This window comes from Ischnura elegans, chromosome 4 (assembly GCF_921293095.1).
Source record: "Ischnura elegans chromosome 4, ioIscEleg1.1, whole genome shotgun sequence".
NCBI classification, from domain to species: Eukaryota; Metazoa; Arthropoda; class Insecta; order Odonata; family Coenagrionidae; genus Ischnura; species Ischnura elegans.
The window spans coordinates 79614576-79639535 of NC_060249.1; the positions used below are offsets into that span (position 1 = coordinate 79614576).

At 42.0% G+C, this 24960-nt stretch overlaps 1 protein-coding gene across 7 annotated transcripts in view; it reads left to right on the top strand.

Annotated features, from left to right (window-relative positions):
- Positions 1-24960, top strand: part of LOC124157693 (ephrin type-B receptor 1-B) — a 714333-nt gene that overhangs the window by 543975 nt on the left and 145398 nt on the right. For all 7 annotated transcript variants that reach the window (XM_046532636.1, XM_046532632.1, XM_046532635.1 and 4 more), the window contains exon 3: positions 5900-5979. In XM_046532636.1, coding sequence (XP_046388592.1) covers positions 5900-5979 — 80 coding nt within the window. The remainder of the gene's footprint in view (positions 1-5899; positions 5980-24960) is intronic.

The window sequence follows — 24960 nt, forward strand, 5'->3', positions numbered from 1 at the left end:
TTCCGACACCTTCAGCTAAATGTTTCAAGCACTCGGATGCCGCAGACGGAAGATTAAATCTACGAGAGCTCAATGAAATTCCAAAGAATGCCGCGAAATATGCTTTATTTAAATTTTAAAAAGATCTGAGGGTAATCGGGTGGGTTATATAGTTTTTAGGAATTCTTGGTATATTTCACCAGTAGAAACTAGGACGTACGGATCATTGTCGGATTGAATTGATACGACGTAAGATTTTATCCTAAAGAAATATAGGTTAGACTCGTGGTTTTATTATACCCCTACAAATCTGAAATGAGGAGTATATTTTGACAAAGCCACGATCGGAAGGATTCATTTGTTATTTTTTTAAAGTTTAGTAATTAAAAATAATTTTATTCTTAGCGTCCCAGGTATTTGTAAGCGATTTCTTTGAGAGTTGTTAAATTTTATAGGAGAATTTTTTATGGAAGCAGGGTATTTTGCGCGCGCTACAAGGGAGTATATTAAGATTTTTCATCCCCCGATTGGCTTTTGTTTTGAAACTAATGAGACACAAGAAATCGGTAATCATTAATATATAGCAGCCTTCTTGTAGGTTTTGGTGGTATAATTCATTGTAGATACTCAATCCTCACTTTGTTGATACTTTATTCATTCGTATTGTTATGATTTTATTCTGGATATTTTATTTTTTACCGACACATTTTACGTTATTTCAAACGAATAATATCTTGCAGAAAAGTACCTTACTGTTTACGTGATTGGGGAAGTACCTAATTGCTTCGTAATTTTCCACACAAATTTTGTGGTGTTTTTCCAACTTATTATTCTCCCACCATGGTAGTATTCAACTCAAATAGGGCCTATTTTGTCGCATCCTATTCATCCGACAACAATAATGTCGTCACAATGCTCTCTAGTCCCACCCACTACACCCCACCCCCTCTAGCTAAGGTAAATCATCTCGCTTCCCCCACCCTTCCTTCCCTAATCACTCCCCCTTCCTCTTTATCCTCCCACCCCTCCTCTCGATTCTTTCCTCCCTTCAGCAACAGTTGCCAAACGCATACCTCTCCGACCCTCGCTCCTCCCCCCACCCCCTCTCTTGTTAACGCCACCTCCGCGCCCATGCTTCCGCCGCGTATGTACCTCAAGCCGACGCTCCCTTGTTCTCGCCCGCTCTCTGCACCGCACCGAAAAATCCATTCACCTACCCTGTTCCTACTCTTTCCTCGCTATCTCTCCTTATCCAATGTGGCGCTAAATATCATACAAATAATCACAATATTTTACACTCTCTCCCGTTCTAGTTTTGCTAAATCGAAAAGGTAAATAAATGTAAAACCTGATTTACTGCACGTACATGTAATAGTCACCGTATTTGTCGTTTTACTAATGCAAAGTTTTAGGTTTATTTGCAATACAGATTTAAAATAATCTAATAAGGTGGGGAATTTTATCTCCTTACAGTTGCTGAATGAGAATATTTTCTCACTCTGAATATTTTTAAGCAAATAAAGCGTGCATAGTTCAAAAGCCATATTCCTGTTGGTGAAAGAGATCAGTTTTTGTGAACTTTGGATATTTTTCTATTGTTGGGTATAATTGATAGATGTGTGAGATCAACTAAATTACGTGAGATTTAATGTAGATTAAGTATACTTTTCCATGAAAATTTCAACGCTAAATGCGGATTAATTTTTCGACTAAGTGGGACGCTAAGTTAGTCATTCACTTGATGGTAGATTTACGTTGTTTGCTCTTCTTAGCTTTCATTAGTAGCCGGGTGTAGGTTTTACTTGAATACTACCTTTTATATTACGATAAGTCCGTATTTTATAAATCGCATTCTTTACTGAATTTCATTGGGAAAAGTCAGAGGATTTTAATTCTGGAATGTTGTAACAACCCTGATTCAAGGAGCTTAAATATTGCATCCAATTTTCGATCTTGAAACATCTGCTCCCGATCTTCCCTCTCAGTCTTGTCTCCCCGTCTTCCTCGTCTTCACTCGATATTCTCGTCGCCTCCCACAATCTCCTTAGCATTTCTGCCATTCCTGCTCCCATCTCCATTATCCTACTTCGATTCCTTCCCTCCCGTCCACCCCCTTCCCTTTGCAACTGGTTCCTCTGGTCATTTTTTCGTCCTTGCCAAGAAACCGCGATTGGTGAAGATCTCTTTCTTTTTAACTTCAATGCCTCTTCTAAAAGGGCCCGTCGCGGGGACGGTTGTTGCGCGCGGAAAATAAAGGAAACATATTCATGAACCCTTCCTCCCCTCCCTCGCTCCTCGCCAAGTGATCTCTCTTTGCAGTTTCGTGGATGCTGGTGGTCCCCTCGGTGGTTGGCCGGATTGTTTTTCGGTATAGGAGGGGGACGTCTTGATTTGCGACCCCTCCGCTCCGTAACAGGGTTTTGCAATCCGGGAGAGAATTTGAATTCGGGGCATTCGGAGCGTCCTGTTCCGCCGCATTCGCCAAATAACTGTTTATGTTGATTCTCCGACTGCCCGACTGTGCCTCTGCGCGCCCTGATTTATTCATCCATGTTCCGTCTGGTTCCCTCCTCTTCCCTCTCCGTCGCTCGTCAACTAATTGCCGTGGCTCAGGCTCTCTAGCCTTAAATGCAGACCTGGTCCACATCGTCATCCATCACCTGCGGGTGTGAATTGAGGTTGTTGCTGGAACGAGAGAGCCTTGAAGCGGCTTTGAATGTTGTAATTCGAGAGCGATTGTGGGTGATGTGGAATCCGCAATCCGCATTCCCTAATTAGGGCTGGGCGATTTTGTTTCTGTCGGAATCTTCCATTGGTCTTTCTTGAATTTTTCATCGAGATTCCTCAAGAAAAGAATTAGGGTAAACTGGAGCGAGTGTGGCCTTGCGATGTCGCCGAATCCAGATGTTTTAGCTCAAGGTTTATAGATATTTTATATTTCTTCATTCCACCCTGATATTAGATGTATTCATTCTGTTGGAATACTTTTTTATCGTTGGTGCATCCCGTAACATCAGAGAACATCTGATGTAGCGTGCCTTTTATGCTTTCAATGAATTCTTTTTTTGCCGTGAGCTGTTTTTTCTGGTTTCTCTCATATCTAGTTCTGTTAAACGGTGCATTAAAAAAGTGTATTTAAGGCTATTACTCAATTATTACCTTTTTTACTTTCTACCTAAACCTTTTTTTTGTCAGTTTCATAACGAATTATGGTGTCACTCCCCTTATCTAAGGTATTAACCTTGTCTTTTAAGTTCACAACCTTTTTTCTCTCCTCGGTTCCATGAATTCTAGGGAACTTCACCCGTGATGTCAGTAAATTTGACCTCTTAGACTGAAACGTTTAGTTGTAAAGAAAACCTGAATTTTCCTCTTCCCAATATCTGCAATCTGTTGAACCCGAAGAGGCTCGTCATAGGTAATTATAGGGAGTAAACTGATACCTTTTTTTCTGAAAATAGGAAGAGGGTAAATATGTTTCACGGAATACACGAAAAAAATATTAAGGAGCAGTTTCCCCTGATCGGCTCAAGGTATCGTCGGAGGGGCGGACTGTTCTAGACTGGATCGGGTAGAATTCATTCCGGCCGGAACCCTCCCATTTAAAACGCTCGAGTATCTTTATACAAAAACAGGTACTCCGTGCAATTTTTCTTCCGTCCCTTCCTCACCTCCCTTCTTGCAAAGTTTACCTGTCCTACGTCTTCCTCAGAGACTCCTGCCTCTCTCAATACCCTTCCCCCATCCCCTTCACTCCCCATTCCACTACGACATCCATCTCCCTTCTCCTCCCCACCCCTTCCCCATTCCTCCCTTCACAGCATAGCACCCATCTGTTCGAGTTCGCCTTTGGCCCACCCCACTACTCTTATTCTTCCTCGTAAGTCTCTTCTCTTTGCTCTCTCCATATCCTTCTCTTTCTCTCTCTTCCACGTCTTTTATTTCAGACTTTCCACCCGCCTTCATTCCGTTTCCTCTTCCGCTCTCATCCACATTTTGCCATTCCAAACGTTCTAATCCTCTTCGGAGTTGTTTTGAAGACGGCAAGACAGGTTTGCCAACCGCAAGAAGAGAATCTTGAACACTTTGTAAGCTCTCTCTGCCTCCCTTCGCCATCTTGCCCGTCTCAAAAGGAGTGTCAATGCTTTTGCCTCCTTTCGGCCTCTTTTTGCAGGGCTGGCGGAGTCTGTGAAATGGTTCTTGCCTTTTCCCTCCTGTCTTCCATCCCGATATCTTCCATTGTGCCTCTTCTCCCGGCGCTTGGCTCTTTTCGTCGGCCTGCTCTTTCGCTACACAGGTGTGCCAAAGCCGGCCGTCTCCACCCCTAAATTTGAGGAGTGTGAAACCAAAGCCAAATGTACTTTCCATTAATCCTACTGCTGCCACTCAAATTCGCGTATGTGATTTATAATGATGCACAGTAATAGAATTTGAGCAAAAAGCTGATTGATCTATAGTTTCTCGTGGAAGCTACGCGGAAAAGTTGGTCGATTCAATGTGTTAAGCCAGAACCTCTGCTTACATCGTCAATATTTCCTTGCAGTTAAATTCTCAAAAAATCATAAGATAATTACTATTTCCTTATATTCCTATTCAGCATACAAATATCTATTCCATTGTTTCTACCTGTTGCTATGTTAATCCGGATTCTGCTGTCTTCATAAGTCGCATAATTTCGAAATCCTCAAGTTCTGTTATTTTGGACGCAAACAAAGTGTTAGGAGTAATTCATTCGAATCCTCTCTCCTTATATTCCTCTAAGCCCATGATCTATTCTTCTAGACTATGAGGTCATGAGGCAGTTTTCCAAGTTCCTGAGATCACTCTGGAGCATCTCTGTATATATGTTTTTTTTCATCCTTCATCTTCTTGGGCTCAAGAGTATTCTGTAATTTTGAAATAATTTGCGTATTTCTTGGAAAATTGACATGAGAGCCGGTACGTGAATAAATTATTCAAGTTTTAATTCATCATCGATCTCCGCATAATCACCCGTAATTTGAGGAAGATTTTTTATGCTTTGCAATCCCTATGAAACTCCGTTCCTTTCGTAAATTGATGGCCTATTTTCACAAGCAACTGTATAATACAAGGAATTATGGTAATGCACCTTTTCAGGAGGAATATGAAATGAGCATCTCTTGGATGATTACCAGGTGCCATTGTTGTTCGTGGTTTTTCTTCCTGGAGATTCATCATCCCAGTATGATTGATAGAATGTTTTAGTTTCTGGTTTTTGTTGCATATAATGAGGCAATTAATAACAGTCTTCCTTATTTAATGACGTAATCATGCAATCCTTGTTAAATGTAAGATAATATATTCTCCAATCATTTTCGTTGCTTGTGAACCAAATAGCTTTATTTTAGCACGATGAATATGATAGGTAATGTCAGGAACGAAGTATTGTCTTTTAGAAATTTTGATATTGATGAACTTTCGTTATCCGTATTACACACGGTTTTTACTTATGACCCTTCTTTGAAAGGATTATAAAATTGTTTTCTTCAGTATGAAACTGAAGGATAAGTTGCGGTGATGGATGAGAACTTCTAATGAAACCTGGAGCGTAGCAACAGAATATTCGTGCGTTTAAACTACCTAATTACAGCTCATGCTTTAAATTCTCAGTTACGCTTTTAAAAATCGTTTATTTAGGTTTATATTTTGGTGATTAGAGAAAAATGCTTTTTTTCTCTGAAGCCTAATTCTTGGCCTTTTAAGTCATCCTGTGATCTCCGAAGTGAATTGTTAAAATGTTCTACATTCCTAATGCAGGGAACGATGCAAGTGTAGAATTTTTAATTTCGCACACTTGGAATTCAGTCCTAAGCCTTTTTCAATTTTTCAATGTTTATTGCTGAATATATATGTTTTAGCTTACAATCTTATACTAATTGTTATTTATTTCTCTTTACAGTGGTTCTTCTGGATACGACGACTGAAAATTCCTTAGACTGGACGAGATATCCATATGGTCCTCAGGCCAACACCCCAGGGGTAAGTGTTACTATTTCATATCCCAGCTGTTAGTTGTAATATCTTTCTCTAATAACTGCGTATGAATCACCTCAATATCCTCCGCTACTATTGCCCCAAGCGTGTACCTGCCATTGCTGCTGGAATCATATGCGCCATCTCTGAGCGACTTTGAGAAACTCGTTTTAGCATGCGTGTGGCCTTCGCATATTTGAGAAACTCCACGGCAGCCAGTTGGGTTTCATTGGGGTCGTTAACATTCTTTAGCATATTATAGCCCTTATCATGATGTTTACGAATTCGTTGATTGCCTCAAACATTATTTGACAAGCCAAAATTGAAATTTAAAAACATTGAACTTTTATCCTGGTTGATGGATAAGATGCTTGATGCTTCATAGTTTCTGCTTTAGTAATTATTTATTCAGTATTTTTTTAGCTATTCGCCAACTCGGCAAAAGTTTCCGGATTTTATCAGTCAAATGCATCGATTGCACTATGATCTACTTTTCTATTTCGTTCGATTTCGCCTGCACCTTCTTTTTACTAGGCATGTTCCTTTTAAGCATACATTCAACTTTCGTCTCACAATCAGCCATCTACATGAGCTAATCAAAGTTGAAATTATAATCAACGTTTTTCTGTTTATTTTTATTACTCTGGTCTCAACCTTTTGCGCAGGTTGTATCCAAGGTCATCGTCCATGCGTGTAATTGTCTTCGTATGTATCTCTGCAGCGTATATTTTTACTTATTTAGCATGGGAAATACCCCTTTTCTTGCTCCCTTAGCTTTAAATAATCCTAATTCACGCGGTTGCGTATTGTAGTCAGTGATATACCCTCAAATGTCCTATTTAATGTGTTTATGTCACTCAAAACAATCTTGAAAAATATTTGGTTAAAAGTCTACGTCAACAGAAACCAAGAATGCAAAAGCAACACGAGTCCCCTTGCCATGAATTTTGTGTGGACAGTTTTTAAGTATATTTTTGGGGTACTACGGCTACTATTGGGAAAAAGTCTTCGTCAAAGCATTTGTAGTTTTTGAAGATTTAGAGTGAAAGTCTCTAAGCTTTGCTCAATGGAGTTGCGCTGATGTGGAAATTATGGCTTCAATTGCTAAATGGTTGATCAGATACGAAAACTTTCAGCAGTTTTCGCTTCAGAAGGGATCCTTGATCTATGATTCGTGATGACATCTCCGACCTTGAATTTGGTGATATCGCTTCTGTTTAGCATTACTTTTCAACTCGCTACACACACTCTCTCTCTCTCTCTCTCTCTCTCTCTCTCTGAGCTAGGTGCCTTCTGGAACCCCTTCCCCAAATTTCTACCGGGAAGAACCCAATTTATTATGCCTTGCAGGTCAGAGCATGCGTGTTGCACCCTGTCCTTTTCCTCCTTATCCCCGCTTCGTTCCGCTCCCGATGAGACGATGTCATGCGGCACGTATTTCCTTCCACAATCCCTTCCTTTAAGTTTCCGCCCTTTCTTACCCTCACACCGAACCCTCCCTGATTTCCCCATTCTTCACGAGCCCGCCTCATTTCGCGCCGCCCAGACCTTATTGCCTGGGAAAGTATTGGCTAAGGGGATCGGGAAGAAAGAAAATTTCCCACCTCGCATCGGGAAGTGTGTGCCCATGGAATGAGTCACTACATAGTAGGGCTTGGCCTTTGACCATCCGCACCGTCGAACCCTCCTTCCCGGTAAAACTGTCCACAGCCTCAAGACTCCTCCTCTCCAGCTCCTCCCTCCGTCCAATTGCCCTCTCATAGCCTGGGGTGTGGTATCCAAGGCGCGCTAATCGCGTTGTTTCTCAGGGCCCTCCCAGGAGGGAAAGCCTTGCTCAAATGCCCCATCCTCTTCCGGTCAGTTTTGGGGGACTTTCAGTGCGATAACCGAGTTTACGTATGCTTAGTCATCGGCAATTATTGTTGGTATTACTTGTGTTTTTTGGTATCCGTTTAATTTAAGCTTAGTTTTAATTGTAATCGTTATATATTAGGTAATTTTCACCCGTTTCCATTACACTTTAAACTATTAACCATGTTAAATTCGTTGTTTGCTGAAAGTTGGAGTCACGTTTTATCTGCGACTATAGCATGAAGCCTGGGCCAATAACGCCGCTATTTTCAACGAGAGGCATGGGATGCGATGAGGGGTCCAGACGCGCTAACCGTGTTATTTCACAGGTCCCTTTTAGGAGATTAGTACATGTTCGATCGCTTTTTATAAAAAAAAGAGAGCCCTTCAATCGGGTAAGTTTGAATAAGCGCAACTTAGTTACTGGTTTAGATTACTTTCAAAATAATTTTCACCAGTATTTATTACACTTTCAATGTTTGAATTAATAAATTAGTTGCAATTATCTCAATATTTTTCTAAATTAATAGTTATTTTCCTCTTGTCTCACAACATCAAACCATGGCCAGAAATGTCGTGTGGACATGTTAGGTTCCCACAATAGACATGCATTTTATTCTTTACCGCAGCATTATTGGTCAAATACATTCGGCATTTGATAATAGTGAACATAGCAAAATTATTTTTAAAAAGGATTATCAAAATGTACAGTATAAATAAGAGCATTTTAAAATCACTGTTGAATACACGAGTGAGAGATCATCTGTATTGGAATTGAATTTGCTTGTAACACATATTATGGATCACTGGAATATTTTGATTGGAGTCTGGAAAAATCTTGGAATTTTGAGCGTGACATTTTATTTCATTGGCCCCCCCTGCCCAGCGTCCTATCTATGAGGCGGCGGCGAATGCTGGTCGGTCTCCGGCCGGTTGCCTCTCTACCATCCCCTTCCTAATTAGCACCTCACCCGGCCCCAGCCTTCGACGATGGACTCACTCCTCCTCCTGGGGTCTCGCATATCTGCCCCATCTCCTTCCTCTTTCTCCACTTGGCTTGAAGCGCGCCCGTGAAGTCGGCCTGAGCTAAGCTCTTGGACGTGCTCCGACCGTGAATGTAGTCGGGGGATGGAGGGAGGGGGAATTTGGTTTTTGTTGACCCCTAACCTTTCTACCTCCTCCTTTCTTACTTTATGCTCTCTCTCTCTCTCCTTCCTCCCTGTTATAATCTGCCTCCTCCACCTCCCTCGCAACTCTTTTTTTTCCCTTTCCCTCCACTTCCCAGTTGGTTTTTTTCCCACGTTCATTGATCTCTCTTTTCTCTAGCGAACGCCCTCCCTAGCTCGCTCTATCTCTATAAGCCGCGCTGAGGCGTCGTCTTTTTACGATTCCGCGGTAATATTGTTTCAGCCGAGTTCCTCTTTTCCTTCCTGGTTGCCCGCTCGCTTGTTTTTACTCCTTATGTTCCGTCGGTTGATATTGATTTTTGGTTCCCCGCACCGCTGGATCCGTCGCTGATCATTGATATTTCATCCCGAAGCGCGAAGTGCTTTTCTTTTTTTTCTCTTTCCATCGGGAGTTCTCTCAGGAGTGTATCCGATTCGCGAGAGCGAGTCATGCAAGTTTGAGAGGAAGCGAACTGTGCCGTTAAAGTTCCGCCAAATCGTATCTGGCCAAGTTTCAATTCGCTGTAGTTTTAACCTTCCGGTGATGTTCTTTTGTTTTGCTAGCCTCGCGATTTTCCGCGTCGAGGATAAATTAAAATTGAGCTGAAGTGCTGGTTTGTCTTCTTTTGAAGTTTTTCTTATCTTCCCCTGCCAGACGGAGTAGTAAGCAATAATGCGGACTAACTTCAGCTCATGGAGAGCTGTAATTGATATTTCGTTGTATTATTCATAGGTTTTTTTCGAAATTCTGAGAAGCTTCGGGTCGCTATTCCTCATGGACGATACTGAACTACTTGTTGCATTTAATCCCAGTTTCGTTCTGCATTCTTCGCGGCAAGAATATGATTTACTCTGCTCAGGAGTGCATTTCTACCTCTGTCGATTTTACTTCTTTGCCATTCATATAGAATGTATTTACTATTGTATTATAGAGGTGGTTGCCGAAGAATTTTAAGAAATTACGATAAAAGACGGTGTGTTAAACTGAATATTTTTCTGGTAAATGAATCCCGTGAACATTGTGTACGATATTTCCTTGAAACTAATCGCGCAGAATTTTTTTAGTATTCCGCTGAAGAGGTGAATATGTGAGAAGTTTTACGCGTAATAGAAATCGCACTAAGATAGTAGATCGTTGTATCGACTTTTATTTTCTGCTATGAAATTAATATCGTGTATCCCTGCGTATACAATCTTTTATATCACCGTGAGTTAGAGACACGAGGAAGAGTCTTTTCCTGCCGCAGGAAATTATCTTTTTTTCTTCCTCCGCATAAATCTCGCCTTTCCAAATCTCATTTCCATTCGGCAATTAAAATTCGGCTTTTTCATTGTTAACCTCGGCCATTATTATTTCCTCGCCGCGCGGTTTTTGCCATATCCTCGCGCCTGACTCAAGCCCGTGCCGTATTTCAATCCATGCCGGCCGGCTCCCTGATCTTGCTCGATTCTTGTACGGCGGGGCATCCTTATTGATTGGTCACTATTCCTCAACAAGTCTTCCCCTCCCCAATCTCCATTCTCTTCTCTCCCACAGTCCTGGCGCTTTGGCTGCAGTCATCCCTTTCGCTTGCCACGGCCTCCCACCCAACCCTCTCCCTTTCCTTCCTCTTTCCTGCCGCACCAGAGTTCCCTCCAATCATGTTTTCAATGAGGTGTCAAGGGTGTGGCCGCCGTTCCAGGAGTGTATAATTTAAGAAGGGTGAAATGGCTCAATGTTTATTGCCGATTGGAGTTAATTAGTGCGATACCAATGCGGCGAGCGTTCGCTTGGTCATCGGATTGATTTATTCAGTCTTTGGAATGTTCGGTAATGAGCTTGGATTCGCCCTTTGCGTGTTTTCCTCTCGCCATTCCCTCTCCTTCTCGCCCCGTGAACTTCCCCCTCCATCTCTACCCCGCTCTCACCCCCTCCTCTCTCTCCATCCTCCGCTCTCATCTGCCTTACCTCCCGAGTAGTGCTCATATGCTTTTTTATGCTTTCAGGCGCGTCATCTCCCCCTTTTATAGTTGGGGTCGTTTGTCTTCCATAGGTATACCTTGTTAAGATACGGTCGATAAGGCCATTATTTTTTTTTTTTTACTCCGCACAGCTTTTAATAAGTGACTAAAATATCTGACGTCGCTCTCGGAAATGCTTTATTTTTGGGGGATTTTGGCCTTGGGGGTAGAATATGTACCTCTCATTCCGAGAATACGCGTTTGGGCCCTGCATAATATTTCAGGATGACAACTCATTCAGGTCGTTTAGATTGGAAAAAAATCTCCTACGTGTTTCTAATGGATATTTATATTTCAAAGATAGTTGCTATCCTCGATACGCTTGAGAATTTTTCTTCATGATCGCATTGTATTTGTTCGCTTAAATTTGACCATGGAGGTTCCTCATCGGGTAATAGTGTAGCGTGTTTAAATTTCCTGTCTCTCTGTTCCGTTGCATTATTATCAGTTAATTCGTAAAATTTCGTTGTTAAACCCACTAGTGCACGAGCTGAGTCTTACATAGGCCGCCCTTTCTGTTAATTGTTATCACGAAGCATAATATTCCGCGATTAGAATGAGATTCAAGCCGATCTTCACGCTCATTTGGTGATTATAAATCTTTCAGCTCTCGGATTTTGGTTTGATCCATAATTCGGGATTGGATTTACCTTATATTCCGAGCTTGCTGTCTTAATTTTATCGGTATGAGTGGAAAAGTGATACTTGAGCGGAGTACATGAATTATCAAGCTTGTTGTAAAATTTAAGCTGCTGTGGGCGTTATTTTTAGATTGAGAGATATATGGAGACGTTTACATTATCTGTAGGCTCCAACTCTGGATTGATAATATGCCAGTAAATGAAAACAAAATTCGAAGCACTGGAAAATACTGTGTGAATTCTCAAGGCTTACCGTGAACCACGAACTTACTGGTCCGAATTTTTATTTTTTGAGCGTATCGATGTTAAGCTTTTGTAATTTGTGCTTTTCTATTCATACCCATATCATGCCCGCACATACATACACACATATTTTTATATAAGCACACATATAAATACTCATATATCTTTCAATTCCTGCTTGAAACTCCATTCCCTGATAATCTTCCTTTTTTAATATCTGTACGCCGGCCGACGGTCCCCCACTTCGCCCGAACGACGGAAATCGCATTCTGATGGAAATATTTCGAAAGCGCCGGAAGCCACTTTCCGAGTCCTGCGTTCCACCAATCAGGAGACCCAATCACCCAGACGAAATTCCTCGTGCTCGCCTTGGGCGGATATTTTCCTCATTCATGTATTCGATTGTAGGGTTCGGAAATGGCTTCGGACAAACGAATGGCGAAAAATGAAAAAAAAAACACTAAGGAAGATCTACTTCTCGAATGGCCCACCAGAAAGGCACAGTAGTTATATTCTAGATGGAAGAGGATAAATAAAAATGGAGATAGTTTTCAGTGCCTTTCAATTGTTCATTCAGCGAGAGGAAATTAGAAACTTGAGTTGTGTGGCAGATGGCAAATTTCCTTTCTCATGCCGATTCCAGGAAATGTTCTGTGATAGCGGTATAAATATATAACACTCCTGCTCTGTATTCCATTCATAAGGATCATCCCGAATCAGGTTAGAATTTCTTCATGGTAGATAAAGCAGTCTCAAAATTTTAGGCAATGTATAATTAAAATGTTTTATTTCTCTGCATTTATTTTAACTCTGAGTTAGTTTCCTAATCGGGTAAAGTGTCCATAACGTTTACGAGTGAGTGTTCTGAAAATATCGAAAATGACGTCAAAAATGTCAGCAGCAAGGTATGGCAAAACTGATTATATTTTTAAACATTAGTTATTCTCAATTATAATCCTGAGTAACAAGCAATAATATGAGCTATGCATATCATCTCAAATCATTCTACGGTAGTTATTTATTGATTTTTCTCGTTGGCTGGGTTGTTAATATTCACAAAATATCCACGTGTTTGATGGGTTGCTTCAGTAACCTCCCTGTTATTTCGGTAATTCCACATGTTTTCGATGTTTTTACTCATTCAATGCAACTAATTCTTCTGTTTTCACCGTAATTGCAATGTTTTTAAACAAGTCAATGCCAGGTGTTTATAATGTTGTTTGGTTTGTAGTCAGCCCTTACACTCACGTCCTTGTTAGGAATCTAAATGTTATTGAATTATTAGTATTCATGATTAGCTACACCTTGTGTACATTTGCATTGGGTTGAACACTATTTCTCAGGCTATGTTTCACGTATAAATTTTCTCCCGCAGATTTTCTGAGCTTTAACCTCAAACCTTACTGTACACTATGACTCAAGAACGAGATCGAAGGATGCCCCAGCCTGTGCTTCTGTTTGTGCTGGGTGTATGTGTGTTCTGCCCGCTCTTTGTCCCCAAATCAATGATGGCTCATTCATTCGATTTCTCCAACTCCTCCCTTCGAGTTGTCGCAGGAATAACGGAACGACCCCGAAAGCGCCCTCATCCTCAATGTTTGGGATACGGCGCGTGGTCGCTTGTATTGTATCCTCATGCATCGGGTCCTCTCCGTATTTCGCCGTTATTTATTATCTCCGAATCCTCGTGCTCTCCTCCATTGGGTTATCGTAATGGATAAACACTTATCAGGCTTTGGAACGAAATCGGCTTTTCTCAACTGCCTTCTGAAGTAGTACTATTTTCCTCGTTGATTCGAATGAAGAGCGCTCACCGAATTCTGTGTCGTTCGGTTTCGCCCTTCTCTTCGGTTTTTTTCCCATCTTCTGTCATCGCCACCTTCCGCTACACGCTATCTTAATGATTTGTCAAGAGTGTATCGCATTTGTATAACAAAATGAGTCCATGCCAGCTGCTCCGGTGTATCAACGCCATACTTTATGACCCGGCCCGAAAAAAAATTATTTACTCACGGGAGAGGAGGAGTGTGTTACATATTTTTTTTCCTTTTTCCTGCATCCTCGTCCGAAGCATCCAATATCTCAGCTCCTCCCCCTATCTTCTCCCTTCCTCCCCTAAACACCATTTCTCCTGCTCTTTCGACCCTCAATTTCATTCGCTCGTGTATGTGTACGTTGTCGAAGCAAGCAATGGGAGAGAAGGAGTGAAAAAAGATACAAGGACGAGAGGCTGTGAATGTTGAAAAAATCACATTCTAGCAGAAGTCGAACATGAGGAGTGGGATTGACGCCAGCTGTAGTACCAACCTATCCCCTCCTCCGCCGTGTGTGTGTATTTTTTTGTCATACGCTTCTTTATTAACCGGGGCGCGAGCAAGAAAGGGTTGACCGGCCTCATCGAATGGTTGGTGATTATCGCGATTCCGTAATTCGATAGCCGATGGGGAAGGGAGTGCGTGGAGGTTGGTTATTCATCCTTCCCATCGCCTCCACCTTCCTTCTCCATCAAATATTTGCCTTTCAATCCCTGCATTTTAACCCCTCCTCCAATCTTCCCACTGACCCCTTCCACTGGTTGATGGTATTGAATAAACATGAACCCAAAAGGCCATCTTTCATACATGGAGATCCAGTGCCGTCTGTTCAGAAAAAAAGAGTACGTACACCCATGTGCATTTTCATGATCTTTTATTTGTTAGTATATTATCAGATCCATCTTCAGCCGTGATAGAATCCTACTATCATAATGTTAGTGTATTTCTGCGGCAATATTTTACATCACCTTAATGTTCCTGGCCTGACATAAAATTAGTTGGGGCATGCTGTTGTTTGAACGGAGATCATCTCGCCTCGAGGACTTATTATATTTTGTACGTCGTTTTTATGGTCTCAACATTCGAAAATTTTGTTGATTTCGCACTATTGATAGGCGTGTCATTTCTCCCGATCGGTCCTGGCGAATAAAATTAGGACTATGACTTGTGACTTCCTTTTATTATGACCGCTATCGGTCCATACCATGTTGAATGGAAAATTTGGTAGGTCTTTTAATCGGACGGATCGAGATTATAGTCGATAGATATTGATCTTGTCCATCTGTGGTCTTTCCGAACATTTTTACGGCCGAATCACTTTAGGCCACGCCTCTATCCTGGAGCATAAACGGGCTTTAGGTCGTATGCTGCTCTTGATATACGGAAGAGAATTTTATTGGCGTCACCAGCGGTAGGAATCTCGATAAACTCCCCAGCAAATATTATCGCCCTTGTCCTCGGTGTAAAAATACCGTTGTTCTTTTCTAACTGCTGTATTTTTACGTCGCTGTGTTTTAGAGAGATGAACCCAACTTGTCAAGTTTTTATTCTTGTAATAAGTTAGGATAAGGATCAAAATTAAAAGGACATGAAGAGATGATTAGGGCATAATTCCGTTATTGGCTGGAATCTTCTGGGCAGATAGAAATATAAGTGTTGCACCCATTTCAACATGATAGAATTAGGTCATAGCTATATTAGTTATGTTTAGGCTATATTAGTTTGTATTCATCATAATTAGCATTATATATTAGCTTGCATCTAATATTAGCTCATCCCTTTTTAATGAAATTCAAACGTTGGAATATTTCCTGACCATCTATAAAGTTTGTGCTGTTTTTACTATTTTCAATCAATGCGTTCTACTGAATCCATCTTTTGAATTTATTATTCGAGTAATCATTACCATTATTTTATATGACTTCTTTTACCGGATATTTGTAGTGCAGGGGTGAATGAACCTGAAATTTGCCTGACCCCAATTTCGTCAGCAATATCAGCCTTTCGTGTAGCTTAGCCAAATTCCAGGCCAAATCCTCTCATTCCCTATGCATATCGCTTCCAAATTACTTACGTGAAATTTTGCAGCATCGCCTGTATATTTCCTGCACGTGTAAAAGTTTCTCAAAGAGACACGTCTCCAGCCTTGGTTCCTATTATGCTAGAGAGCTTATTATTCCAGTCGCACGGGGCAAGAAAGGTGAACTCATTGGTGACGTCGTAATTTTGGTCCGCTGCTTTTCTTCTCCTTCCCTTTTTCTATGCTCGCTCCCCGTGGGAGAAGTTAAATTCGCTAGCTTTTGAATGCGAGTAGGTGGGTGGAGGTCTAGGAAATGTATCGGAATATCTAAAAAATATCACGATATTGAAATGTATAGGGAATCTGATGTTGAGTTAAATCTATTTTACGATACCTATTTGATTTTAAATCGAAATCTTCATATGCCGTTCCATGCCTAACATTAAAATATCTTCATAAATATCGTGATATTTCATCTAATGAATAATCGCAGCCCGATAAAATGTCACAATATTGTATATCATCCTTATCCGATGTATTGTAGCATTTAATCGGAAGCCGGTTTTTAATCAAGTCGATACATAATTATGTCCTATAGTTATATTTTCATCGGCTCCTATGAGACGATGGTTTTCGTCCCGATATTATTAGTCGCCAATTATTGAGAGAAAAAAATTTTGTACTCCGATATTGAGTTTTCAGCTTCGTCTAGGTCTAAGGGAGTGTACCTTTGTAGTTGGAATAGTTGAACCGGGGGGGAGGAGGAATTTCGCGATCAAAAGGTCAGCTGTGAAATAGTGTGCGGATTGGGTTGGGAGTGGAAGGAAGAAATTTTCAAGAATCGAGGACGTCTTGTTAGAGTCTTTTTCCGGGGTCGGTAGGTACGTTCAATTCTCATCGTCTGTACTTTCCTCTTTCTCCTCCAGTTTCCCTTCACGTGCACGCATGAGAATTCCCCCATTCAGAGGGGCTTCTCATTTGGTTATTTTTTCTTTTTCCTCTCGGATGAAAGAAAATATTTCTGGGGACCCGAACAAGAGCTTGTGGAAAGGATGGGACAATTGCAGGGTTGAAAGGGGAAGATCGAGGTTAGGGGAGGTGGAACGTTTTTAAAGGAGAGAATAGAGTGGTTTCCTTGGACGGAGTATCAAGTTCAGACTCAAGAGGTCCGTCGAGGATTGCACGTGTAGCAATAAAATCATCCTTGAAGTTTTCATAATGTTTTCTCATTTGTTTTTTGACATTTCTCCTTGATTAGCGTAATTAACAAGCTTTGGTAAGATAAATGTTTTTGTTAAATTTTTTTATTGAAATCCACGAGACCTATTTCTACGTTTGGAATTTCCCTTCCGGTGTCAAAAGGGAAGGTTTTACATTAGCCGAGGAGGAAAAGAGAGCATTGCAGTTAAGTGGGTAGACCACTCGGCACAGCACTGCCTTCTTTCAAATTCATGTATAATTTCGAATTCAACTCGGTGGATTTTGTCCGAGATGTCCCATACCTTCCAATCAGCAGGATTACCTGTAATTATAACAATATGTGGAAATCTCTCTATGTTGAGAATCACTTAGTCTGGTAGTTGCAGAACGACATGATATGAAATTTTCAAGAAAATGAAATACTCTTCTATTATCAGAGAAAACTCTAAAACCCTTATGGGACCAAACGATTATGGCGGTGCGATATCGGTGACGAACACACAACGCTGCGTGTAGTATGCCTGCACTTCACCCTTTCCCTTTATAGCTCCTCGTCCTCCCTCCCCCCTACCTTCGCCGTGAGATATTTTTTTTGAGGAGGCGTCGAAAGCCGGCGGTGGCTGGATGTAAATCAAGCAGTGTTTTTCGGTGCCGATTGTGCACGAGACCATATGTGCGTGTCTTAGCGGGATAGGGAGGAGGGGAATGGCTATGTTTTGTTGGAGCGTTGGTTTAAAAAGGGGAGAATGGCGATTGGTTTTGAGGAGGGAGTGTCCTTAAGGTGAGCTTCCACCGTTGTATTGGTAGTTGGCTGTTTTTTTCTTCCGCTTACGAGTCCAAGGCGAAGGAGAATTGAGGAGCAGCTAAGGAGAACTCGTAGGAGAGTTGTGGGGGTATAAAGAAGGTGGCAGGTGCGCGGAATATTTCCAATCTGCTCTCTTAAGGTTTCCGGTGGGTTGGCGGCGTTGCTGGGAGGTAGAATGTGATCTGGGTGGAGGCTGGAAGGCTGAAGAAAAAACTTGATTCCTAGGGGAAAAAATGGAGACTTCTATGTTTCCGTAGTTTATCGCACATTCCCCTTGATTTTAACTCGTTTTTTTCCCGTACGATTGCCCATATCTCTCCTTCCTTCCCAAGAATCGGCTCTTTCACAGTTCTGCTCGCGTCTGCACGTTAATGTATCTTGAGTTTTAGAAATAATGTCGTAAAAAGCTATATTTGTGCGTACTGCTACTACCTATCACCCGATGGCCTGAATTTTCTGAGAATAGTGAGGTTATTTATCGGCTATTCATCTTCAGTTCGATGCCTGATCTCCTTGCTGCACACAAATATGTTTCTCTCCACTCTTCTTGAGCAATTGGGGATTCTTTAATTTCCATCAGTAAATGTTTCCTCGTCAAGCTCCAGCTTGTTGGCAGATCCTGTGCCGTTGTGCAATCATTTTCTCGTGATTATTGAGTAACGAAAAATCTCATTGTATTTCATTTAACTCCCTCATTACATTTCCAATGAGTACAAGCAAGTGCACGCTATTTAGTAATTGTGTGCACAGATTTCTGCCATCAGGCACTAGCTAAGAATGGATATGGTGTTCATCTCGACTGCTTTTTTGATCATGCAGAAACCATCCTTTTGTTTTTCACCATTGAGGAAAGAAGTGAAATATTCCCGAAAAATCCAGATTCAACCCTCTCTTTATTTCGCAGTCGAACGCCTCGCTTCCATGAAATATTTATGAGGAAAGATTTATTTTTAGGGGCCATTAAGGCCATTGTATTCCTCAGCGTCATCGTGGGTCCGAAACGAAGCCGCTCGATCGTTAATATAAATGATAAATCTCTGAAACGATGCGTGTGTGTATTTCTCCGACTCCGATGCCTCTATTTCAACCCCCGCCGGCAACTCGGTCGTGCTGCTTACGCACACTTGGGACATAATTAAAAATCCCTCCTTCGCTTCATTTCCAGCCTCTCCCATCCTCTCATCTCCATAAGTATTGAAACGCAACGAGCGATCTTGGTGTGCCGAAATCTAAAAATGGCCCTGATTTTGTCTCTACTCCCCTTCCATTAATTTTTTAATCTCTTGATCGAGCGAAAGGTCTTTTTCGGTTGCCGCTAGCCAATTTGTTTTCTGGTTCAATCATCGGTCTATCCCTCCTCACTACTACGTACGCAAAAGGAGACATTTTTTTGGAGGAACACGTTCGGCAGATTTTTATTTTTTTTAATAGATGCTCTCTTGTTATGAGCACTAATCACCCAATCACCCTTCGACAGAGTGGTCAATGGGGGTGCACATTGCTTTCTTATTATTCTTCTAGATTTTTTATTCAATTATTATTATTTTTTTCTAAACGATTCCAAGGACACTGGTAACCATTGTGCCGAAAGCTCGGTTCTTCCCGCCCCACGCATCTCTGTTCAACGCTTGGCTCTCAGATTTGTTTTTGGTTGCGGTTTTCCCTTCTTTTTTTCTTCACTCCCCACGAGTGACCCAACTCCAGCGCCATCACACCGCACTACCCATCCTATGCTAGCATTTTCGCATAATTCTTGTGGGTATCGAAGGCGGCTTCTTTGTGAACCCGGGAGGGACAGAAATGATTAGAAGGGAGGATAAAGGATTTTTCTGCGCTTGCTCTTCCCCCCACCCCCCAAATCTTCTCTCGCTGGACAGGGAAGCGAGAATGGGATTGGTTGGGCCCCCGTAATGGGTAAAAGGGAAGCGGGAAAATATATGTTGCTGCCGGGGCCTCCATGTTCTTTCTGCTCCCCTTTCCTCTCCCTTCATTTGGAGGTTTATGGTTTCGATCCACCCCTCAGGTTCATCTGTTTTTTAACCGGGACGATAGCACACTCACAAAATGGGACCATCCTAATAACCTCACGCAAGCTACCTGTTTAAGGACGCGGAGAATTTTCGGGTGGTTTGGATCCGGCCAGTAGATTGGGAGTGGGCTGAGGAGTTGAAGGATGGATGGTTAAAGGTGAAGGCGTCCGGTGTTCGCTACCCACGGCTCCGGGGCTCTGAACAAAAAAAATATACGGCCTTTTCTTTACGGTTAAGAAATTTAGGGACTGGTTGGGAGCGCGTGAGAAAACCTTTTCGGCATCACGGGTTGTGTGAGTTACGCGTTCCCTCCATCTTGCTTCGTATTAGTCGTAATGCGGCCTCGATTGCTCCGCGCGCGATGAATGGGCAGCGTTGAAGAAAAATTAGTGCTGGACTCGGGTTACCAAGAGATGCGACGGATTCGTAATTCTTGAGGGAATATGTATCGAAGACCTCGTGTGTTTACTGAACTGACGGCAGTTGATTGAATTTGAGATTATATTTTCTCATTTCCGAAATGGGAATATAATTTAGACTTCGTTAGACAACTTCAAGCACAGTAAAAATGAAATCGTGAATTTGATAGCCCTTCTTTATTAAACTTTAAATTGAGCTTTTTGTCTTAAATATATTAGAATTGATTGACTGCCTATAATTAGGCCTTAACATTTTTATTGAAATCTTAGAAAAATACTCCCATTCTGCTCTTACTTTTTTGCAGCCTACGGTAATGAAGTCATTCGTTACTTATACTCTGCGAAGCAGAGAAAATCGATTTTAAGCTACATTTAACTCGGATATCTATAACTTGAAAAAGAATTTAGAGAGTGAAAAATGGTATTTCGATCGATGTTCGCGCCATTACCATAGGCCTAATACTTGTTCGGCCAGGATCTCTGATGACCATTACATGATCAAGGGCATTAGAGTATGTATGAGGCTCTTGATATACGCGCATGTCGTGTACGGATGACTTTACTGTCGTACACGCGTCTTGACACTGTTACCATCGGTGCGGCTGTGTTAAAAAGTCAAAGACGGCCAAGCAACCGTATGCGCAAACGTGCAACCGATCAGTCAGTACGCACGTTTCGAAGCGTGGAGAGGATTGGACGAAGCGGCAGCAGAGGCGGCTTAGAACAGACGACCATGGCGTCCCTATCCAGAATTATTCCTGCGGTCCGTGGAGAGAGAAAAATGACTCGGTTGTTTAGAGACGCTGTGCTAATGTACTTGCCATCAATAATGTATGAGAGAGTTTGTGTTTGAGGGCGAAGCCAGAAAGATGGGGCGCCCTTTTGGTTAACTACAGAAACACCAATATAGACGGACAATATTCGGCGCGGGAGGTCAAACGGACAGGAGTGTAGAAGCGTAGGACGGAGGGAATAGGGGTGAGGGGGGATAGACCAATAGGGCAGCAGACGGTGCCCGTTCCCTTTGAATCTCATCCATCGCTTTGAGGGCAAATAGGAGGAGAGGTGGGTCCCCGTGGATTGGGGAATTTCTGAGGGCAGTTTAGGGATGAGAGGGAGAGCTTGTGGGCGTGGGTAATTTTTTTCCGTGTGTGCACGTCGTGTTCTCGCCTAGGAGGAGAAGTACCACGAGGAAAAAAAACTAGTGAAGGTCGGTCCCCGGAATCCTCTCTCTTATGATGGTGGGGTTGGTGGTTCGGGTGGTTTTTCTTGGGGAAGGGGCTGAGGTCTTGATTTTTTTTCTTCATTTTTTTCTCGTGCTGGAAAATTTTCTCCGTCCTTTTATCGGGGCGTATTATGCCTCGATCATTAGATGACGAATGTTTTGGAAGTCAGCTCGTTGTGCGGTCAGCGGGAGCTGGAGGAGAGATTGCTCCGTTATTCTCATACCCTCCCAATCTCCCTTGTTCTGCTCACAACCACCCCTCCTTCATAAAATCACGTGCCTTTCTAGATTCCTGCCCGTCTCATCCCCGCTCTCCTCGTCCTATAAGTGGTCAGGGGTCATTTACGTACTAAGCGAGGTGAAACTATTCTTTTTTCCCCTCCCAAAGTTTAGGATTTCACGTTAACGTTGAGTTCCAGGTGTGTAATTATGGATGGTTTTATCGATAGAGCCATCGTAAATGTGGCTAGCCTGGTATGCTCGTGTAAGGGACGATTTTTTAATAATAAAAGTCCGTGTTTATACACTATCTTTTGCGAATAACTTTTACATCCTTTGGATAAGAAGAGGTCTCTGCGTTAGTGTTGCTTTAGTTTGCGTGTTTTTGTTCCATAATTTATGATATGATTTATGATTTATGAGTTGTTTTAATAATTATACAACTTTACACTTGTAAGTGTTATGATAAAATTGTATTGATGGAGATCCATATTAACTTCAATTTTTTCTGAGTAAGGTGTTACCGTTTTATTTCATAAAACTCCTGGAATGCCATTTTTTTAGTTAAGCCTCAGTTGCAGAATGCCGAGTAGCTGCAAGCAGGCTTCTGTCCTGAAGCAAAAAAGAAAGCAACATGAAATAATGGGATGTTGATCCATTTAAGCACGCATTTAGTGGCATGGCATCATGCTTTGATCTTCATTGTCTGAATCTTTATGTGAAGTTCCCCTCCGCTAAGGATTTTTATTCAGCAGAAAAGTATTGCTGTACGTGAGGAGGGGTTGAAGTTAATGGCGGTGGGTTCAAAGAGTAATTTGCGCTTGCTCCGCACCCGTGTTCGTGCCTGCTTGTGTCCATTACACGCGTGCGTCTCTATGGTGGTGAAGGGTTTGGAAAACGGGAGTTTGGGTTTTTGTGTGTGAGAGGGTTGTAGAAGCAGGGGTTGGATGCGTTGTTTAATGTGGGCGAATGAGAATGTATTCCCGAACACGTCCGCTTCACAATTCACGTCGGGAGGTCCACTCTCCCCTGGCCAACCAACCCACCCCCCACTCCACGTCTACCTCCCCCTCCCCCCACACCTCACGCGCGCCAAAGCTCACCAGGGATGGTTTCCACTCTGGAGCCGCTGTGGGTGGCGCGGACCAAAACCGGGATTCGATTGTTTTTTCGTGGTTTACATATTTTAACAGGGAGTGTTGGGGGAGGAGTGGAGCGACCTCACGCCATTGGTCTGGCTGGAAGGAAGAGGACGATTTTTCGTTCATTCTCATATTTTTTGGTATTTTTTCACAGGTTTAGTGCGTGGACTTTTGGGGTTGTGTTTTATTTTTTTCTTGTGCGGTGCGTGAGAGTTGGTTTTGTTAGTGTGTGAGCGGTTGTCGGAGTTACGCATCGGTTTTTCGTCATTTTTTTATCGGTGGTCATCCTTTTCATTTTTTTCATTATTTTTTTCGACTTACCGAGTGCTTAGATGAGGTTTGATTTTTATTTTTTATTGGTGACGAGCAGCAGTGAGAGAGGGTGACAGAAGTGGCTGGCGTGGGTGAACGGTTTTGGGGATATGGTTCAGTTTTACGCTTTTTAATTTTTTTGGCGGTCAATCCTATTCCGTGGGTTTTGTTTTCGCGGTCACACGATGGGTCGACACGATTTTTGGCGCCATCACCCGGGTGTCCTATCCTTCGCTGGCGCCTCGAGAGACTGTCGTGGAGCTTTGCCCATCAGACAATCGCTCGGGCCAAACAATATTCCCATCGGGGAAATGCAGTGACATCTCGTGGGTGGGAGGGTAATGTAAGCTGTCGGAGAGGATGAGGATTAGATCAGAGCAATAGTGCGATAGTATCTCTTGACTTCAAAGCACGCTTGAGTACTGTAGCAATGCCCAAATAGTAATAAAATAAAAGGATTAGTTAACTACACCCCTTTATTGTTCCTTATCCCGTGTCAGTTCCGCTTGTGCCCTGTGGTCCTTTTTCCGCGTATACCTTTTGACCTACACCAAGTACTTGCTTCTTACAACTAGTTCTCCTCCGGTGATTTCAATTAACTTTCTTCTTTCTTTCTTTCTTTCTTCAGTTGCCCCCTTCATTTGCCTAAGTTAAGGCTGAATTTCTTCTTTCTGAACTATAAATATCTCCAGATAAGAATTTAATCAAGAAAATATAATTATTTTTTGTTAATATTGAGGTACAGGTAAAACCGACGAAGTGAAAGTTTTCTATGACTTCTTCACCTCCTCGTGATTTCCATTGGAGATGTACTTAGGAAAAAAATTATATCGTGGCCAATAAATCATGCCCAGCGTGGGGAATAATAGGATGCCTTAAAATTTTATTGCAGCTCTAGTCAAATCGGGTATCGTGGCCGATCGTCATCGCCCTCAAGTTGAGTGAATGAGTAGACAGTCTCTTTGCTCCGGGTGCATTCCCCTCCCCGTGGAGTGATCGCAGAGGGGCATTACTAAGGGACTGAGTTCGTGCTCGCAAACTGGATGGCGATAGTTCAGGAACGAGGAAAAGGGTAGATAGATCCTCGCGGACGACGGAGCAAATATCGTGGTTATCGCACCGTGCTTTATGAGTGTTTGGTTTTAGCACGCCTCCCCACTCGTGCAAATGCCCTTCCCGGACCGATGTCTGCCGCCGAGTAAAATTCGTTCCCACCTCTCCCTCTACATATCCCTTTGTAGTAGTACATATCGGGGTGCGGAAAATTACACGCGAGACGAGTGCGTTTTTGCGTTGTAGTGCGTACGTTGAACTCGCGCGGATACTCCCTTTCGACCGGTTGTATTTAGTCTTTTTTTTTATCATTCGTTTGAAAGTTACGCTGTCACTTTTACATTTTCAGATTGTGCAGAAAACGCGTTTTTCAGGCTTTTCCTACATTTGATGTGTAAAAATTTTCTCCTGAGACAATATTGTGATTAAAGTTTCAAAATTGAAATACAGGCAAATTTGGCAAGAATATACTCAATGTACCTTGAGAATTTTAAAATAACTTCTTAAATTTTTAATAAGCAAAATGTTACGACATTAGACTGTTAGAGTAGGAGTAATGCGTGAAGGCTCTTAAGGCTGTTTTTTTAGAGACTACACAATTCAAAATTAATATTTGATACCAACGCGTTATTAATATTTTATCAAAAATAATTAATGGATAAAGCTCAACTACGTGCGAATCCACTAAATTTTATTGGTAGTTGGTAAAACGCCCTTCATCGTATAGACATCATAATTTGGGCTGATCCATTCATTCGTATTTGTATACTGTAACGGCCCTTATATGATTTTTCAGTGGGACCTTTGTGTACCTAGGAGTTTTCTGTTTTTTTTTCTTCTCGTAGA